Genomic DNA, 19,595 nt, shown 5'->3' with positions numbered 1-19,595 from the left:
TGCTTCCAGTTTTGCAAAGACAGTACAAACATTTGTAAACCACAACTGGAAATAAATGCATAAAAACAACAAAATGAAAATGGTGATTATTTCTCAGAGGTCAAAACAGGGGTCGAGTTGTTTTCTTGTTTATACTGTAAAGTTCGCACACTTTCTTCCAAGAACCTGACAAACACACATGGCAAACATTTGTGCGTACGGAGTCACTAGAGAAAACCCACACCGTGTAGATTTTCCCTAATTTATCCCAATTTCCAAATTTTGCCCTGTTGTCAGCTGAGGCAATTTCATTCTGGCTGGGAAATAAGATGCTGTGGGGATTGGAGGACGAGAAAAGTCAAGGGTTTTGTAACTTAGGTTTCTTTTTTTTTTTTAATGTTTATTTATTTTTGAGACAGAGAGAGACGGAGCATGAACGGGGGAGGGGCGGAGAGAGAGGGAGACACAGAATCTGGAACGGGCTCCAGGCTCTGAGCGGTCAGCACAGAGCCCGACGCGGGGCTCGAACTCACAGACCGCGAGATCATGACCTGAGCCGAAGTCGGACACTTAACCGACTGAGCCACCCAGGCACCCCTGTAACTTGGGTTTCTAACTAGAGCCTGCAGGTAAGCTGCTGGATGAAGGGAGAGTGCAGGTGAGTCAGGCAGACATGGAGGGCAGCCGAGGTGTGGTGGAAAGAGGGCCCCGAGGCTTCAGGTCTGACCTGGCCACCGTGAGCTCTGGGAGCAGGACTTTGCCTGGTATAGAGGCTGGATGGACCCACGTTCAAGTCCATGTCCAAAGTTACCTATGTGACTTAATCTCATGAAATCTCAACTCAATTGTAAAATGACTACGTTACTGGCCGGTAGGGAAGCGTTGATGACACAATGTACCTAAAAACGGGAGAAGGAGTCTGGCCCGTACCGAGGGCATATAACCAATGTCCAGCTCATGACCTTCCCTGGTCTGCATGGTTGCCTGTCAAATCAAGGAATTAGAATGGATAACCTGTAAATTACCCTTTCTCTTTAAAACATTTACGGTGCTTAAAAAGCCTTAGGCAAGGAGAATTTAATATTTCCCTAACTTTTATTTATCTTCCTTTGGCAAAGAATGAGTTATCGCAGTGCGTGCGTATACATTAAGGAGCCAAGGAGCAGGGTTTGAAATTCAGCCGCGGGAACAGAGGCTCCTAAAGGAAGCCAGAGTGGGCCATGGTTCTTAAGGTGAGGGATGACAAGGAACAGGTGACTGGGTACAGGTGCCTTGGTCTCCTGCCCTTTCCTGCAAAGGTACATATCCAAGGGCTCTGTGTTTTGTTTTCTCTAGAGCAGTGGTTCTCAAGCTTTATTGCAAATTACAGTCACCTGGAGAGCTTTCAGACCATCCCAAGGTCTCAGAAGCGCCTCACACCAATTAAATCTGCGTAGAACCCAGGCGTCGGTGTTGTTAAAGCTCCCCAGGTGATTCCAAGTGTGCACCCAAAGTGACGATCCCCGCGCTGTAGTGAATGGAGGGCCCGGAAACAAGTGTGAACCCCACATGTCAATTCTGACCACTGAGTGTGACCTCAGTGGTGCAGCGATGCATGTGTGAAGGGACTAGAGTAACATGTCCCCTTCCAAATGGTGACATCTGTGTCACATAACAGTGTTCGTAAATGTCTGGGGCCAAAATAAATAAATAAATAAATAAATAAATAAATAAATTTAAAAAGTCGCCCGTTTGAGGTCTGGTTTCTCAAGAGCACACCATGGAGCTGAACAAAAGGTGGGCTGTCGCCGATGTGATGGTGCTTCTTTCCAGGAGGATACATCTCTCTTTGGGATCTTCTCATTTTTAAACCAAAGCAGATACCCAGGTTCTATTCCGGCCCACTGAGTATGACGGACATATTGAAAACATCCTCCTATGAAGACAGGAGGAAGGGATAATGTAAAAATACAAGGGCAAACATACAGGGAAATTTATGAGGAATTCCAAAAATTGGTCTCCAAAAGAAGAATGCATGTCTGACATGAACCTCGGGACCTGGAATCCTTTTGGGTCATTTCCAGGAGACAGAAGAGCCGTCCTTCTAAAGTATGTCCACTAGATGGCAGCATCACCATGGTAAAATATACTGGCCTTTCTTGGCATAAAGGAGGGATTTTTTAATATTGAACAGAGGTTGGAACTCAGATGGTTTTATAGATATGAATATGCTGTTAAAATATTCTAAATTATAGTATATATATCTGATATATAATTCTTAGTATTATTGTGTAAATTATATTGGCATTCTCACTATAATTCATACCATCATTAATTATATCGTGTGCTGTTTAAGCAGGTTTAATGTTATGGCTAGAAGTCCTTTGCTGGCTACCACTACCTCTTCTTGGCTAATCTCAACTTTTGTTTGGCTAAAACTACATTCTTCAAAGGGCAGAGAATGTTTATTTATTAAATGGCTTTCGTCTATAGCATGAGCCAGCCAGCTGTGATCCTGCTAATTATGGGTCTGTCATGATTTTCACTCCGTTGTATGATGTAGTCAGTTTCTTCTTTTTCTGCCACGACTTAATATCAACTCCAACTCCATTTGTGATGTTTTGTGGATGCAATATGGTAAATCATTATGTTTCGACCTGAGTGCCAGGCCACATGTGAGCTGTTGGCAATACTAAACAAGACTTTCGTGGAGGTTCCATGCTAGTGGAATATACCATGACACGCGTGTAAGGTACATATTTTAGTGCAAAGGCAACTGTTGTTTTTACAAGTCCTGTGAAGATTTAGACTCTTGTTCTGTTGATCATGGAAAGTTCTTTCGGAAATGGCATGGGGATTGGGAAAAGGGTTGGACCTGAGAATATCAGAGGTGGCTTTACAAATTTAAGGATTAGTAGGAGACCGATGCCAGACGTGTTCGTTGGGGACTAGGGCTGTGCTGCAGCTGTCCACTATTGTCACCATCTGTTATCTTTAGGATACATCCCCCCAGCCAAGACAAAGTCGTTTAGAAATATGTAGACAGTCTGGTTAATTTAGTTAGCTCAATAAGTGAATACACACACAGGCTGGTCCACAAATAGAACAAGTCATTGTGTGAGGCTTTGTAAAGCATTTGACGGTAAACAAAGCATCTTCAAATATATCACGTGTGTACCCTATGCCCAGGAAATGCAGCCATCTGCCCCAGTTGCCATAGCTAGCCAAGGAAGGCAGAATTCAGAAGTAGAATGCTAAAACATGTCAGGTGCACGTCAGAGGTATCCAGTGAGTTGCTACTTTACAATGGTGGCTATTTACTAGAAGCCTGGCTTTTGGTAACCAGGCATCGTAGTCTTAGATCATGATGTTTCCGGCTCAGTAATTTATGACTTGAGATCTTCAGATAATTCTCTTAGTTCCAGCTTTGGTTGTGTGTGTGTGTGTGTGTGTGTGTGTGTGTGTGTGTGCGCCTGATCTTCAAATTCTGCTCCTGGGGTCTTTGTGCATATGCCCCACCCGTGTTTTATTTATTTTGCTTTTATTTTATTTATTTGAGGGAGAGAAAGAGCACATGTGTGCAAGAAGGGGAGGGGCAGAGGGAGCGACAGGGAGAGAATCCTGAGCAAGCTCCACGCTCAGGCTCGAGCCTCACACGGGGCTCGATTTCATGACCCCGGAGATCATGACCTAAACCAAAACCAAGAGTTGGTTGCTTAGCCGACTGAGCCACCCAGGCTCCCCTCCACCTGTGTGGAAGAGGGTGTGACTTTTTGATCTGTGGTTGGCAGGACCATACACAGAACCAGCTTTGTTACTGGCCAGGGTGTAAATTAAGCAACGGGCCCTTTCTAAGATGAGATGTGAAAAGACTGTACGTTGTCTGATTAGCCTGGAAAAGGCTTCCGGTCAGCCAGGCCTGGGAGTGATGCTCATTTATAGCCTGGGCAACGGGAGGTCTCACGGTCCGTGGCTGTGAAAGAACACTGAAATGTTAAAAGGAAAAGCTGTTGCCCGTAATCTTATAAAACAGGCTTTCTGTTTCCAATAACAACAAAAACAAGCAGACAAACAGAAAAAGAAAAGCGTGAAAAAGTCGGAACAGCAAAACGATGGAAGAGTGTGGGTCAGGACCGGGCAAGGTGCCAGAGCTTCCCATAAAGGAACAAATATATTTAGAAAGTGGCAGCACCTTTTGACATTTGCTAAGTGATTTTGATGATTGACTTTTCAATTGGGTTTCTGTAAGTAAGCAAAGGAGGGGTTACCAGGGAAAAGCAATTTTCCCAATGGGAGTATAAAATCCTTCAGCCTAATGAAATGTTTTCTCTGGTTTAGAGATAACAACCCACTTTTGGGTTTTATGCCTAATATTGATTCTTTGTGTATTTTTTATAGAAGCCTTGATGAAATTCAGTTAATTGTATTTTATTAGAGTGAGAGATTGTCTTTTTTAATATTCTCCAGTCCTCCTCACTCTTGACTCTTCCTTCTGTCTCTCTGCTCCCTATCAATAGTTTAACTTTGATGGATGATTTGTGACAGTTGGAAAAAAATAAAATAAAACTCTCGCTCTACCTTTTTGATCTGCTTCCAGTTTGCGCAATTGCAAAAGCTCTGAAAAAGCCAAGTTTCTTTAAGCAGTAAGATGCTGAAATATGGTCATTAAATCCTGATGGGTTTTTCATTCTGCATCCCATAATTTTAAGGAGACCCAGTTTCTGAAATGCTTGGATAAATGCAGAAAGTATAAGAAGGTGGAAAGGAGGTCTCAAGGCAGCTTTTGAATCTGTGGGACACTGAGTTTATTTACAAACACTGCAAGAGGTCATAAATTATCAGGGGCTGCCGTACTAAGCAAAGCAGACCCAGGAACAGAACATGGAAGGTTTGGGGGTTTGAGCAGCTTGGTGGCTGGTGATGGGGGCTTCTGTGGCTTCCCCCTGATTACGTCTTGGGTGTTTTATCTGGCGAAAGCATTATCTTGAGAAAACTGCTTTTGCTCTTGGGCAATAAGGTGACTTACTTCTCGGGGTAGAGGGTCTCATCAAAGAACTTGGACAAGAAGAGTTAGTGGTTTGTGGAAACTGTAATCTTTATTGACTGGGGTGGGCATGGAAAGCAGAATTAAAATGAGAATTGAAAAAGGTTCGGATTGATTTAAACCCAAAGAATAGTGAAAATGAAAAATAAGAGAGAGGCAGGATATTATAGTGCTAATAGTTCTGCCCCAGGAGACTTGGATTTTGGTCCTGGTTTTGTGACTTAGAAGCCATGTGTCCTTGGGTAAATCACTTAAATTCTCTGAGCTTCAGTTTTCCTGTTTGTGAGATGGGTTTTTTTTTTTTTGGGGGGAGTTGCTCATTATGGGCTGGGGGAAGAAAATCACATGTGTTATCTAATTTAACCATCTCAAGAACCTTATGAGGCAGGAAGTATGATTGTTATTCGAAGATACAGATAAGGACACTGAGACACATCGGAGGTTGGACATTTCCTGAGTCTGTGACAGGGACAGGATTTGGAGACAGGCTGTTTAAGGCTAGTGTCTGAAAGAACTGTATGCATGCTGCTACCATAGAGCCAGCCTGGAGACATCATCCTTGCCCCACTTACTAGATCGTGGCACGATCTGGTAAGTTAATACTGGTGCAAAGTGTTCTATAAAATAAAAAGTCACGCCAGTGGAAGGTGGCATTGTTTTCCATTATCAGTAGGCTTCCTAGTGTTAGATGTGGTGAGTATGCCCGAGACCAGACTCAAGGGCAATGAGGCTACTTTGCATCATGGGTGCACTAGTTTCCCAGGGCTTCTGAGACAAAGTACGGGAAGCCACGTGGCTGAGAGCAATCCACTTTTATTGTCCCACAGTTCTGGAAGCCAGACATAAAGGTTTTGGCACGGCCATGCTCCCTCTCAAGGCAAGAGGATGTTCCAGGCCATCCTCCCAGATTCCGGAAGCCTCAGACGTCCCTTGGCTTGTTCCTCCGCCCTGTATCTTCATGTCCTCGTCTCCCTGTGCATGTCTGTGCCCGGATTTCACCCTTTGTAAGGACAGCAGTCATGTTGGATTAGGGTCCACCCTAATGATCTCATCTTGATCGTCTGTAAAGACCTTGTTTCTGATTAAGGTCACACTGACAGATAATGGGGATTAGGACTTTAATATATATATGTTTTTTCTGAAGGTAGTGGTGGTGATGGGGATGTAATTGAACCCGTAACAGTGAGAAAGTGCAGGGATGGGATATGGAGTCAGCCACACCAGAGTCCAAATCCAGCCTCCACAGTTGACGAATGCACTGCGGCTGTAACAGATTACACACGTTCAGTGGCTTAGAACGGTATATGTTTACTATCTGAAAGTTCTAGAGGTCCAAAATCTGAATGGGTGTTCCTTAGCTAAAATTGAGGTGTGAGCAGGGCTGTGTGCCCGGCGGAGGTTCCAGGGAGAATCTGTTTCTTGCCTTTTTCAGTCTTCAGGAGCTGCTTGCGCTCCTTACCTCACGGCCTGGTCCCTTCCTCCGTCTTCAAAGCCAGCAAGATACTATCTTCAAATCTCTCTTGGAATTTGACTTTGGCCTTCTGCCTCTCTCTTCCATTTTTCAAGGATCCTTGTGATTCCATTGTCATTTTAAGGAGCCTTGTGATTACCATCTGGATAATTTAGTATCCTCTCCCCATGTCAAGAATTATTCTGGGGGAGTTATTCTGCCTCCCACAGTGACTATCCTAAACTCCCTCTGTTACTCAGGAATCCTCATGGTTTTATATATGTTGTTGAGAAGGTTGAAGGAAGTCATTCTCGTGACGAGCTCGGGGCCAGTGCCTAGCACGGAGAAGCAACTCATTACCTGCTAGCTGCTGATACAACATGCATGCAGGATTTTAATGGGAAGCTATCTTTGTAAATCCTTTGGGGGACCTGGGCAAATATTTCTGAGGTTTGTATGGACCCAAAGCAAAGCATAGGTGTTCTGTTTTCTGCGTGATCAGTAACGCTACATGTCACTAACAGAGCGGGGCTGGCACCTCATTTGCGTGGCCTACATTCTCTTCTTTTGGTTTGCTTTCCAAATCAAGTGGCAATTGATACAGATTATGCATGAGAAAGACGGCCAATTTAAGTTGGTCATCTTAATATAGTGGACTATTCCCTTTTAGGCACCTCAGTGTCTTAAGACATTAAAAATTTTGTTTTTAATGTTTACTTATTTTTGAGAGAGAGAGAGAGAGAGAGAGAGAGAGAGAGAGAGAGAGAGACTGTGCTAGCGGGGGAGGGACAGAGAGAAGGGGAGACACAGAATTGGAAACGGGCTCCAGGCTCTGAGCTGTCAGTACAGAGCCGGCTGCGGGGCTCCGACTCACGGACCGCGAGATCGTGACCTCAGCCGAAGTTGAACGCTCAGCCGAGTGAACCAGGCGCCCCTAATGCCTAATATCTAAGACATTTTAATGGCCACTGTAGCACTTACTCAATCACCTCCCAATCCCCAGCCCCGGTTTAAATTATTTTGGAGTGTTTAATGTATCTTATAGAAGCAGCCTAAAGCCATACCGATAGAATGGAATAATAAAAAATTATTGTTTTTTATAACTACAATAACAGTATAAATAATTGAGCAATACTTTATAGTTTTACAAAAGGCTTTCTCATAGACTATCAAATAAATGACTGATTTGATGGTTCTACAAGCATCCTAGCGTGAGGATGGAGGCTGGCGCACTGGCCTCAGAATCAGACTGACCTGCTTTTTATTCCCACCATCACCCCTTACGAACTTTGGGATCCCAGCCAAGGCATAGACCCTCTCTGGGCCTCAGTTTCCTCATCTGTTAAGCGAAAGAAACATTGTAGTTCCCTCATGGGGTTGTAGTGAGGATCCAGTGAGAGAGCCACAAAGCACCGGGTACAGTGCTTGGTGCCTCTCCGTGACGATCAATATTGGCTGCCATTGTCACTATTATCGTAAAGAGGTGTTGAAGCCAAGCTCTACCAGTTCTTTTTTTTTTTTTAATTTTTTTTTTAACGTTTATTTATTTTCGAGACAGAGAGAGAGCATGAACGGGGGAGGGGCAGAGAGAGAGGGAGACAGAATCGGAAGCAGGCTCCAGGCTCTGAGCCATCAGCCCAGAGCCCGACGCGGGGCTCGAACTCACGGACCGCGAGATCGTGACCCGGGCTGAAGTCGGACGCTCAACCGACTGAGCCACCCGGGCGCCCCGAGCTCTACCAGTTCTAACTGCAGCTGTGCCTTCGAGTTAATAGAGTTAATAGAGTTAATAGAGGCTACAGTCCAAAGTGAGATGCAAAACCACAAGCAAGACTTACAAACGGAGGCAAACAAGTCTTGGGTTCTGACTCACTGTTGGCCACTGGCCTCAAAGAGGTTGGAAAGATAGATGCATGGGTGGGGGATGAGGAGGGAGATAGGCGGAGCTGTGGTGGGGTGAGCATCTCCGACAGGGAGAAGGGTGGAAGGATTCTTCTCGGGGCCAGAGGGGCTGCAAGGAATTCACCCAGAGAATGTAATATGTGTCTCTGGCAGTTTGGGCAACATGATGTACTGGTGCGCGGCTCATCTCTAGAGGCCAGAGTGAGAGAGGCTGGCTAGCTAGTTGCGACAGAAAAAAGTGAAGGAGCAATTGCCACTGCCTTGGGGCCAGCTGCCCTCCCTGCATTTCTCTAGGTAGTGAGTCTTGTGGAGCCGGTGGGGGCTGTGCTGGTGAGCAGTGGGGTTGTCTCAGATCTTCGATCTTAGATGTCTTAGATCCTGATCAAGATGGCCGCCAGCAGGGGTGAGGTCCTTCGCAACTGGGAGGAAGCAGAGGTCTGGATCTCTAAGTACTTGCTGGAGGGGAAACATTGATCTAAGTCAACAGAACTACAGGAGAGAAATGCTCACCTATTGGGTGAGGACACCATGTTTCAGAGACGCAGAGAAGTACTCCTGGAGAGAAGTGGATGCTAGGTCATCCCAAGATGAGACACATTTCCTTCTCTCCCTCCCTTACACTCTGATCCAGGAGGGTCATAAACCATGATTAGCAGGTTTGAGGAGAAGGGACGAATGTGCAAGGTGGGAAAGGAGAAGTCAAACGTCATCTTGCCCCAGGCAGGCAGCCAGCCTGCTCAGCCAGCTGTGAACACGGAGAGGTTGTGAGTGAGGGTATAAAAGTGGAAAGTTTTATTTATTCCTTTGGACCCAAAGATATGAATTACCCGACCAAGACTTCTCCGATTACAGTTGACCCTTCAACAACATGGGTTTGAGCTGAGTGGGTCCTCTTATACAGGGAGTTTTCACAGTACAGTAAGTATATTTTCTCTTCCTTAAGATTTTCTTAATCACATTTTCTTTTCTTTACCTTACTTTATTGTAGAAATACAGGGTATATAATATGTGTAACATACAACATCTGTTAATCGAGTGTTTATGTTATCGATAAGGCTTCCAGCAGATGATAGCCGATTAGTAGTTAAGTTCTGGGAAGTCAAAAGTTATACGTGGTTTTTCCACTGTGTAGGGGGTCAGCGCCTCTAACCCCTGTGTTGGTCAAAGGTCTGCTGTACTTCAAAGTGTCCAAGGGATCCTGACACTTACCCTAAATCTGGTACAGGGGCCAGAGAAATCTAGTCCCGGGTGTCTGGGTGGCTCAGTCAGTTAAGCATCTGACTTCAGCTCAGCCCATGACCTTGCCGTTCGAAAGTTCGAGCTCCACCTCAGGCTCTGTGCTGACAGCTCGGAGCCTGGAGCCTGCTTCAGATTCTGTGTCTCCTTCTCTCTCTGTCCCTCCCTCATTTGTACTCTGTCTCTCTGTCGCTCTCAAAAATAAATGCACATTAAAAAAAAGTAAAAAAAAATAAAGAAAAGAAAAAGCCAGTCCCCTGGAATGAACCGGAAAAGCCAGTGAAAGAAAGAACCGAAGCAGCTCTTTGATTATGTCCTATAAGTTATATTTGAGAGACGTAGTGATTTCCTCATTATTTCCGATAATAACCCTAGGGGGTAAGTATTACTGTGAGAAAGGATAATGTCTCCACAGATGAGGTGATCAAAGCTCAGAAGGCAGGACTTGAACCCTGGATTCCTGATTCTACTTCCTCCACCACACCACTCATCTCCCTCATCCTGGCAGCGGAACCGAAGTCCGTGAGGACCGTGGAGCCAGGAGCCAGAAGCGGCCACTGGAAGACCTGGATATTACATCACACTGTCTTGAATAGTAACTAAAGGGAAGCAAAAACACAGAATCTTTGACCAGTCTCTCCTTCCACATCCTGCGGCGTCCATCTTGCTGAGATGATAGGAGTTGGCATGACTGAAGTCTAGGAAGCAGCCGGGTAGGGGGTCACCTCTGATCGTGACAGATTCTGACACAGAAACCTACTATCAACCTTGTATAATTCTGTCAAGGGCATCTGAAGAAGAGGAATATGTTTAGCTCAGAAACAAACAGTTAGGGAGGCACATCAGGTCCATTGGTGAGAGAGGAAGTAGGTTTGTTGCCTATGATCCCGGAGGTGAGATGCAGGAAAGGGGGTTGAGTTCACAGGCAAACAGACTTGGGCTCAGCAAAATACCTAGAAGTCACTGTGTTCTTCGTGGAACCCCACAAAACAAGGAACTAAGTAGTTCTCTTTCACCTCTGACTTCTTCTCCACGTCCCTCCTCAGACCTGGTTTTTTCTGCTACCTCTCAGTCCCTCATGAGGGACTGAGGGTGGGAATGTCCTTCTAGATGACAGTTTTGGGGGCAAAAGGGGATAGAGTGTAATTTGCTTTCCTCTCAGGGGGATTACAGAAAAGACGACAGGTTTTGGAATCACACGCCATTGGTTCCAACAGTGGCTCTGCTGCACCTATGTTGGGTGACTTTAGGCCAGTTATTTAAACTCCCAGACTTAGTTTCCCCGTGTGTAAAATGGGAAGAATAAACATCACCGGCATCCTAGTGTAGTTGTGAGAATTAAATGCTTATCACGGCCTGGCACCTGACGATAGCAGGCACTTATGGGAAGATGGCAGTCCCAGAGGGCACTCAGGATTGGTGTCCAGTTTACAATGCTTAGAAATATTGAATAGAACTAAATGGTACATTCCATTCAACAAGGCAACGTTACAAGTCCAAGTACCTAGTGTTGTTATTGTTTTTAAGTTTATTTATTTATTTTGAGAGAGAGAGAAGGTGTGAGTTGGGGAGGAGAAGAGAGAGAGGGGGAGAGAGAGAATCCCAAGCACTGTCAGTGCAGAGCTCGGGCTTGCAGTCACGAACCGTGAGATCGTGAGCTGAGCTGGAGTCTGATGGTTAACCGACCGAGCCAGCCAGGCGTCCCTCCAAGTACCTAGTGTTTTTAAAGAAGTGCTTTGATCTTAGGCATTGATGATTCTGAGCTTTGCTGTTAATATTGTTTTTTTTTTTTTTTAAATCAAGTTCTTTTGTGCCAACGGAGAAGTGACAGTGTATCTCATAAGAAAAACCACCGAGGGAAAACTTAAATTTTATATATTTGTTTAGTTCAACGTAATTATTTATGGACCCGAACGGGGTTTGAATTCCCATTTGGCTATTTCATTAGCTTTATGACTTTGGACGAATGACTTAACCACTTTAAACGTGTTTGCTCTCATAGAAAGGGAATTATTGTAACGGTTAAATGTAACGAAAATACATAGAGAAAAGCCTAATGGCTGCTGTGGTCTGAAGGTGTCCCCTCAAAATTCACGTGTTGAAATCCTAATCCCCAAAGGTGGTGGTTGTTAGTCAGTGAGGCCTTTGGGAGGTGCTGAAGTCATGGGTTTAGTGCCTTGCGAGGGAGGCTCCACAGAGAAAGAACAGTGTCCCTTCCACCATGTGAGGACACAGTAAGAAGGAGCCAGTTATGAACAAGAAAGGGGGCCCTCAGCAGCAGGCGGCCATGCTGGTGCCTCCATCTTGGTGCCTCCAGATCTATCAGAAACAAATTTCTGTTGTTTTTAAGTGACCCAATCTGTGGTATTTGGTTACAGCTGCCCAAATGGACTAAGACAATGGAATTATGTTTTCAAAACAATATATTTTCCGGTAACAGATTTATTCATTGTTCACTTTTAGCTGTTGAACAACTGGGTTGGGAGTCATCAGTGTGTCAAAGGTACAGAGTTGGAGAACCACTCCAGTAGTCAGAGACCAGTAATCAGTGGTGTTCTGGCCTCTATGGGTTTCCTGTTGCTGCTGTAACAAATCACTACAAACTTGGGGACTTAGCACATACTTATTCTCTTAAAGTTCTGGAAGCCAGGAGTCTGCAATCAGTCTCACTGGGCCAAAGTCAAGATGCTGGCAGAGGACCAGTTCCTTTTGGAGAATGCAGGGAGAATCAGCTTCCTTGCCTTTTGTAGTTCCTGGAGGCCCTTCTTGGCTTGTGGCCCTTCACCCATCACTCCAATCTCTTGCTTCTATCAAAGGATTCTTGCAATTACGTTGGGCCCACCTGCATAGCCCAAGATCATCTCCCCCTCTCAAAGTCCTTAACTTGTTCACATCTGCAAAGTCCCTTTAGCCATTTGAAGTAATGCTCACAGGTTCTAGGAATTAGGATGTGGACACCTTGGGGGACCTGGTAGAGGGCGATTCTTGTACAGGTTGGAAGCTTCTTTAGGAGCGACCTGTGGGCACTTAGAATCTGTGACCGCAAATGAAAAACAAGAGGGAAAAAATGTACTTGTTAAAATGAAAGCATTTTCTCCTCTTCTTCTCCGCCCTGGGCGATCATGTTTCATCCCAACTCAGCAAACCTTTTATCTGTAAATGCATTGTCTTGGGGTTACGTTTCATCTAATTTGTACTAATCCATGGGCTGGTTGAGCCACTCTCCTACTTTTTGGGGGCGTTCCCCCATTCTTCTGACACATCCCTTTTTTTGTACTTGCTTGCCGCAAACTGACAGGCCTATCACATTTATATAGCACTTTTCTATCTGCACTGTTCTAAACACTTTGTATATATTAACTCATTTAATGGGATATTCTATGATGAATATATATCCTCATTTTTCAGATGGGGGAACTAAGGAGGCACCGAGAGATGTAACTTGCTCAAAATCTCAAGTGGGCATTGAGAGCATGCCTGGCTGTAGAACCCACACTTTAAACCACTAAACTCCACTACCTCTCTGCAAGACATTCTCACCAAATGGTCACTGTCTTCATAGAGCCCAGAAAGAAATGTGTTGGAGCCTGCTCCTATAGTTCTGTTCTGCTTTGTCTCAGAAACAAACAAACAAACAAACAAAAAAAACAGCAAACAACAAACAACAAAACAGAGAGAGAAAGGAAAGGAAAGAGACTGAGAGAAGCTCTCATTGATTTGATCTAGAAGTCGCCCCAGCCCATGGGTATGCAACATGCACGTGGGTGATACCACAAGCAAGCAGTTCGCATATTTCATCGTCCAGCAGTTAAGCTAGTGCCAAGCAGATGTTGATAGAAAGATTTCGGAGAAACATCATAAAGTGATGATTAAGCTAAAAAGAATTTGAATGGTAAAAACTTAGTCTTAAATCTATAAATTTATGACTACTCTGTGCATTTGTGTAAAAAAATCAGTCTTAAATCTGTAGCCGTGCCGAGGACTTGGAAAGACAGAATGGGTGGAGTGGGGAGAGGTGATGGTGTTTGTCCCCTCCCGCTCCCCCCCTTTGGCGGACCTCCACTCCCAGTGTAGAGGTGATCACTTTGGCGGACCTCCACTCCCAGCGTAGAGGTGATAGGAATTACAGGATGACAGACTGCACGGTGGGTAACAGTCCAGGTTCTGGGCCAGACTGTGTTCCAATTCTGAAACTACCTCTTATTAGCTATGTAACCCCGACAGTGCTTACTGAACTTTTCTGTGCCTTAGTTTACTCAGTAGAAAATGAGCCTAATAATAGTACCAACGTTAGGGTTTGTTAAATGGGCTAATACCCATAAAGTCATTTGTCTCCCATGTAAATACTCTATACGTGTTAATCGCTATTATTGTCCCCTTATCATACATAATAGTCTTGGGATAATTCCATGCGTCTGGGAAGAGGGAGATGTTTTTGTTTGGATGGAAATCATAAGGGAGTCACTCATTGTTTGAGAGAAGGAGGATATAATAAACTGTCTTAGTCAGCTTGGGCTGCTATAACAAAACACCACACTAGGTGGCTTAAATAACATTTATTTCTCAGAGTCTGCAGGCTGGAGGTCTGAGAGCTGGGCGCCAGCACGGCTGGTTTCTGGTGAGAGCCTTCCTCCAGGCCTGCAGATGACCATCTTTTCACTGTGTCCTCACAGGTAGAGAGTGAGAACTCTTTTTTTTTTTTTTTTTTTTGGTTCAGAACTTTTATTTATTTATTTTTTTTCAATATATGAAATTTATTGTCAAATTGGTTTCCATACAACACCCAGTGCTCATCCCAAAAGGTGCCCTCCTCAATACCCATCACCCACCCTCCCCTCCCTCCCCCCCTCCCCCCTCCCTCCCCCCCCCCCCATCAACCCTCAGTTTGTTCTCAGTTTTTAAGAGTCTCTTATGAGCCAAAGCATTAGAGACTGTTAAAAACTGAGAACAAACTGAGGGTTGATGGGGGGTGGGAGGGAGGGCAGGGTGGGAGGGAGGGCAGGGTGGGTGATGGGTATTGAGGAGGGCACCTTTTGGGATGAGCACTGGGTGTTGTATGGAAACCAATTTGACAGTAAATTTCATATATTAAAAAATAAAAAAAAAAAAAAAGAGTCTCTTATGCTTTGGTTCTCTCCCACTCTAACCTCTTTTTTTTTTTTTTTCCTTCCCCTCCTCCATGGGTTTCTAAGTTTCTCAGGATCCACATAAGAGTGAAACCATATGGTATCTGTCTTTCTCTGTATGGCTTATTTCACTTAGCATCACACTCTTCAGTTCCATCCACGTTGCTACAAAGGGCCATATTTCGTTCTTTCTCATTGCCACGTAGTACTCCATTGTGTATATAAACCACAATTTCTTTATCCATTCATCTGGATGGACATTTAGGCTCTTTCCATCATTTGGCTATTGTTGAGAGTGCTGCTATAAACATTGGGGTACAAGTGCCCCTATGCATCAGTACTCCTATATCCCTTGGGTAAATTCCTAGCAGTGCTACTGCTGGGTCATAGGGTAGGTCTATTTTTAATTTTCTGAGGAACCTCCACACTGCTTTCCAGAGTGGCTGCACCAATTTGCATTCCCACCAACGGTGCAAGAGGGTTCCCGTTTCTCCACATCCTCTCCAGCATCTATAGTCTCCTGATTTGTTCATTTTGGCCAGAGAGTGAGAACTCTTATCTCTCTTCCTCTCCTGATAAGGGCACTTATCCCATCACAGGGCCCCACCCTCATGACCTCATCTAAATCTAATTTCCTTCCAAAGGCCTCACCTCCAAATACCATCGCACTGGGGGTTAGGGCTTTAACATCTACATTTTAGGGGCACACTGACATTTAGTCCATAATATTGGCAAATGGAAAAGTTAAGAAGACGGTTTCAGATTGTGGAAATTGCTGTGAAGAAAAGGTTTTATAAGAATGGGCTCATTTGTGCCTAGAATTGGTGGGACAGGGAACCCTACTCCAGTTGGGTGGCCAGGTAGGCTGCTTTGGCCAGGATCTGAGAACAGAGAGATCTGGCAGGAGTATTGAGGCTGTGGCAGCAGGAGGGCAAAGGCCTTGAGATAAGAAAGAGCTTGAGTGTTGGGGAGACAGCAGCATAATAAGTCCAGTGAGGCTGGAGGAAATGTATAGGGAAGCATGTGGTAGGAGTTAATGTCTGGGAGATGGGCAGGGCTAGTGCGTGAATGACAGGGAGGGGGGTTGAGTCTAAGCACGGTGGGAAGACATTGGAGGATTTTAGCCAAGCGGAGACATGCTCTGATCTGTGTTTCAAACTTGATGTTGTTGTGCTAAGTGTTGTAATTTACGATTTGCATTATTACTATGGATAGACACATTTATTAAGTACTTACTGTATGCCAGGCATGTGTTGACCACTTGCACACATGTGATACGGAGTAAACTGGAAATTTCAACAGAAGCACTAGGACACTTTGGATATGAAATTCCAACGTGAGATGTCAGAACATATGCAGATGTTTAAGGGTGCAGGCATTAGATGGTGGGAAAATCCCCCCGTAGGATATAAAAGGGTAAAGAGCGTGGGTTTGTGAATAGGATTTCTTTGGAGGCAGCTGGTGCCAGATCCCTCCCAATGTACCCCCCCCCCCCCCCTTAAAGGGCTTCAGTGAGACCACTTAGAGAGTGGGTTGTCTGCTTGTCATTTGGGGGGCATGCTGAGATGGGGTCTGACATGGGAGAGTGGGCAGGAGGGAGGAGAGGCGAGGTGAGGGAGAAGGTGGTAGGGAAGTAGGTCAAAGGTATGTGAATGGTGAGCTGGAGGTGCAGACTGGTCAGGGTCTGGGGTCATTTAAAAGGAGATTGCCCAAGAGGATCATGTAGAGGGACTGAGTTCCTCATGGGATGGACACTGGCTTGGGAAAAGGAGAAGATCTGAAGACAAGTCAAATGTGATTGTCGTCTAGAACCGGACCTTCCAATTTCTGAATTGAGACTGTATTTGAGATGTGATTTGAGGACATTTATGATCTAAGGTGCACGTGTTACGGGCCGTGCTTCAGCCAGACTTCTACCAAGTACAAAGAAACAACATCCCCCCCCCGCCCCCCCCTTCCCCCGATGACATCATAAAGGGAAGTGTTGAGTTTTGATTCTAACCCTTGAAAACCTCTCCAACGTTACTGGTTATAGATATTTTATGGAAACTTCTCTGAGGTGGGTAATCTCATTCCCATGGAAAAGGTGAAGAAGTTAAGGCTTAGAGAGTTTCCACTAATCAGAAGGAGGCCATAAAATTCGGAGGGAACCAAACAGGGTTTGAACCCAGAGCTTCTCTTAGTCGCTGCACCATGCTGCTGAGGAAGCAATAAAGGACCCTGCCATGGCAGTCTGACCGTGAACTGTTGGAAATAGCTCATGGGTGGTGGGTTTTGATTTTTTTTTTTTTTTAATAAAGAAGGCCAACACATCAAGCTGAATTTTTCATCTCTCGGTTGAAGATTGGCAAAGCTCCCCAGAATGAAGCGGGACTTTGGACCCACAGTTCAGGGTATCTTTGCTGGCATGTTACGAGAAGGCAGAGCTGGGTCTTCAGGAAGACAAGGAACGTGGGGGTGCTGCTTTCTTCCCACCTCCCCGCCCCCCCCCCCCCCCCCCCCCCCCCCCCCCCGGCCCTCTTCCCCTGCTGGTTTGTGCTCCCTGCTGCTAGCTTCAGAACTCGAAGTTCAGGGCCAGTCCTGGGGGCTGTTCATCAGGGTCTTCATCTTGTGGACAATGTGCTGAGCTTTGCAGGCTGGGGGAAGTTCATAAAACTGCAGAGCCCTGCTGGAGAAGTGAGGAATTGTACTTTTCAGAGGGGCTCTCAGGTACCCCTGAAACATGGCCTGTCAGCCTCTCCCTGCTGTTCCGTTACCTTTCTCAGGGAGCGTCCCGAAACCAGCACCACCAGTTGGTGGTGCGTGCACCACCAACTCCAGTAAAGCCGTTGTGAAACACCCATTGTTAGGATCATGACTATCAGATAAATAAAATACTGCTGTATATTCAAGCATGGCCTTTACAGCATTATATTAAAACAATAAATCAAGTATCACGGACTCAGCGTTTGAGCCAGCTTTTATTGCATTATTCCATTCTCTCCATTATCCAGCTTTAAAATCCCTCCCCCTGCATTTATGATTTTGAAACATTACATCAGTTATGTCCCCATGGCACTTTAATCTAATCCAAAACTTTAAGGGGGTAGGTAAGTGTTTAGGACACCGGGCCAGGCTCTGATCATTTTATGAAACCGTTGTTTTATAGAAGAACATTACCTTTATTACCACATTCTATGGTGTGTTTGGGGGGACAATCTGGTTACAATTACAAATAGCATTTTTTAAGACCTGCAGTAGAAAGGCCAGCCATTTGAAGATGAGATACGGCTTCCTCAATGGGTCGTAGCATATTGGTGCAAGATGTCAAAAGGAAGCACGTCGATACCTCAGCCTGGCGCTTCTCCCCGGGGATTTTACGCTCACTATTGGTGCAGGTGGTTCCAATGGAAACACCTGACTTGGTTCTGAGCCCTGAAGTTCTGTTAGTAATTCATAGCACAATCGTCACCTATATCAAAGAGAGCCTTTATGTACTGGCTAATGCGGTTTGTTAAATTCACCCCAAACGAACTGGATGCCATTAAACCTTTAGAGTAATGGATTCTTTCTTACAAGATGGGAGGTCAGACTCCTGGGGGAGGGACTACATTCTGCCCCTTTGCTTCCCCAGTTCTCAGGGAAGAAATGGGTGTCTGTTTCCATCAACTTCAAGCTGGTACCAATATCCATGTTTGCTGTTCCTCAACACGCGTTCCTTTTATTTACTTTGTCTTGCGGAGATAGTGCATAGATAAAAATGTCTTTAAACAATAACCCCAACTATGTCAGTAGGACACTGTTTAACATTCAAGTGGCCTGTCTTTCATATGAGCCTCTGGGAAGCCAATAAATGTCAAAGAAATGTCAGATTATGTATGTATTTATTGGGCCCATAGTGCGTTTCTGAGGAGGCTTTGTGGTATTTGGTTATCCCATTCTTTGAAGGCATCACACAGAGAAGGTGCCATAAATACATCAAACGAATTTCAGCATCCACCTCTGTATACTCCACGGTCCAGCACTAGAGTGCGCGAGGTTCTTCTCCCTTGGGGGTTTGCTTTGCCAGATGATTCTTTTAGCTCTGATATCAAAAGTATGTGGGCAGACATGTCCCCACAATCAGTAAAGGCCCAAGTTTGGATGGTGTTTGATGTTCCTCTCCCTTTTGGTAGAAACCTTTTAATGTTGCATGGAAATAAGCTGCCGGGATTTTTAGCAAATGCTTGGTGGGCAAAGGAAGGTAGGCAGGGGAGTGGGCGCTGTGGAAGAAAAGTGGGATGACCATTGGCATTAGCAGCGGGTATGAGCAGGGCTTTCAAGACCCCTCTGGCCCCTACTAGGAAGATGCATCTTTCTCTCTGCGCCTTGTACAGGAAGACCCCTGCGTGCCCCTGCGTGTCTCGAGGCAGCGTGGCCTTCGAGAATGGAGTTGAATTCACAGGCAGCCAGCTTGGATATCTGTCTTTCTTCTCTTTAGCAAAACTGGAAGCGAATGTGGCAAGCTTCTCATGAAAAAGCTGCATCAATCTGAGAAATAAATTATTTATTTTTTGATTCCTCTTCCTATACCCATTCTCTCAAACGACCTGAATTCTACAGCCCCAATTTTTCCTCTTCTTTAAAAAAAATTTTTTTATGTTTATTTATTTTCAAGAGAGAGAGACACAGAGTGCGAGTAGGGGAGGGGCAGAGAGAGAGAGGGAGACACAAAATCTGAAGCAGGCTCCAGGCTCTGAGCTGTCAGCCCAGAGCCCAACATGGGGTTTGAACCCATGAACCGTGAGATCGTGACCTGAGCCGAAATTGGACACTTAACCAACTGAGCCACCCAGGCACCCCCTATTTTTCCTTTTCTAATCTTAAGAAACCCAACGTTTCTGAAGTGCCCACCATGTGA

At 45.1% G+C, this 19,595-nt stretch overlaps 1 protein-coding gene across 4 annotated transcripts in view; it reads left to right on the top strand.

Moving 5' to 3' along the window:
* The window catches only part of GALC (galactosylceramidase), a 150,884-nt gene that overhangs the window by 89,704 nt on the left and 41,585 nt on the right, over positions 1–19,595 (top strand). Inside the window, exon 17 of one of the 4 annotated variants that reach the window (XM_042943996.1) lies at positions 10,006–10,275. The exons of the other annotated variants lie outside the window; for them this stretch is intronic. Coding sequence (XP_042799930.1) covers positions 10,006–10,014 — 9 coding nt within the window. The 3' untranslated portion in view covers positions 10,015–10,275. Of the gene's footprint in view, positions 1–10,005; positions 10,276–19,595 lie in introns of those variants that run through there. 4 annotated transcript variants of the gene reach the window in all.

This window comes from Panthera leo, chromosome B3, assembly GCF_018350215.1.
Source record: "Panthera leo isolate Ple1 chromosome B3, P.leo_Ple1_pat1.1, whole genome shotgun sequence".
Lineage (NCBI taxonomy): Eukaryota > Metazoa > Chordata > Mammalia > Carnivora > Felidae > Panthera > Panthera leo.
This window is presented reverse-complemented; position numbering and strand designations above follow the sequence as displayed.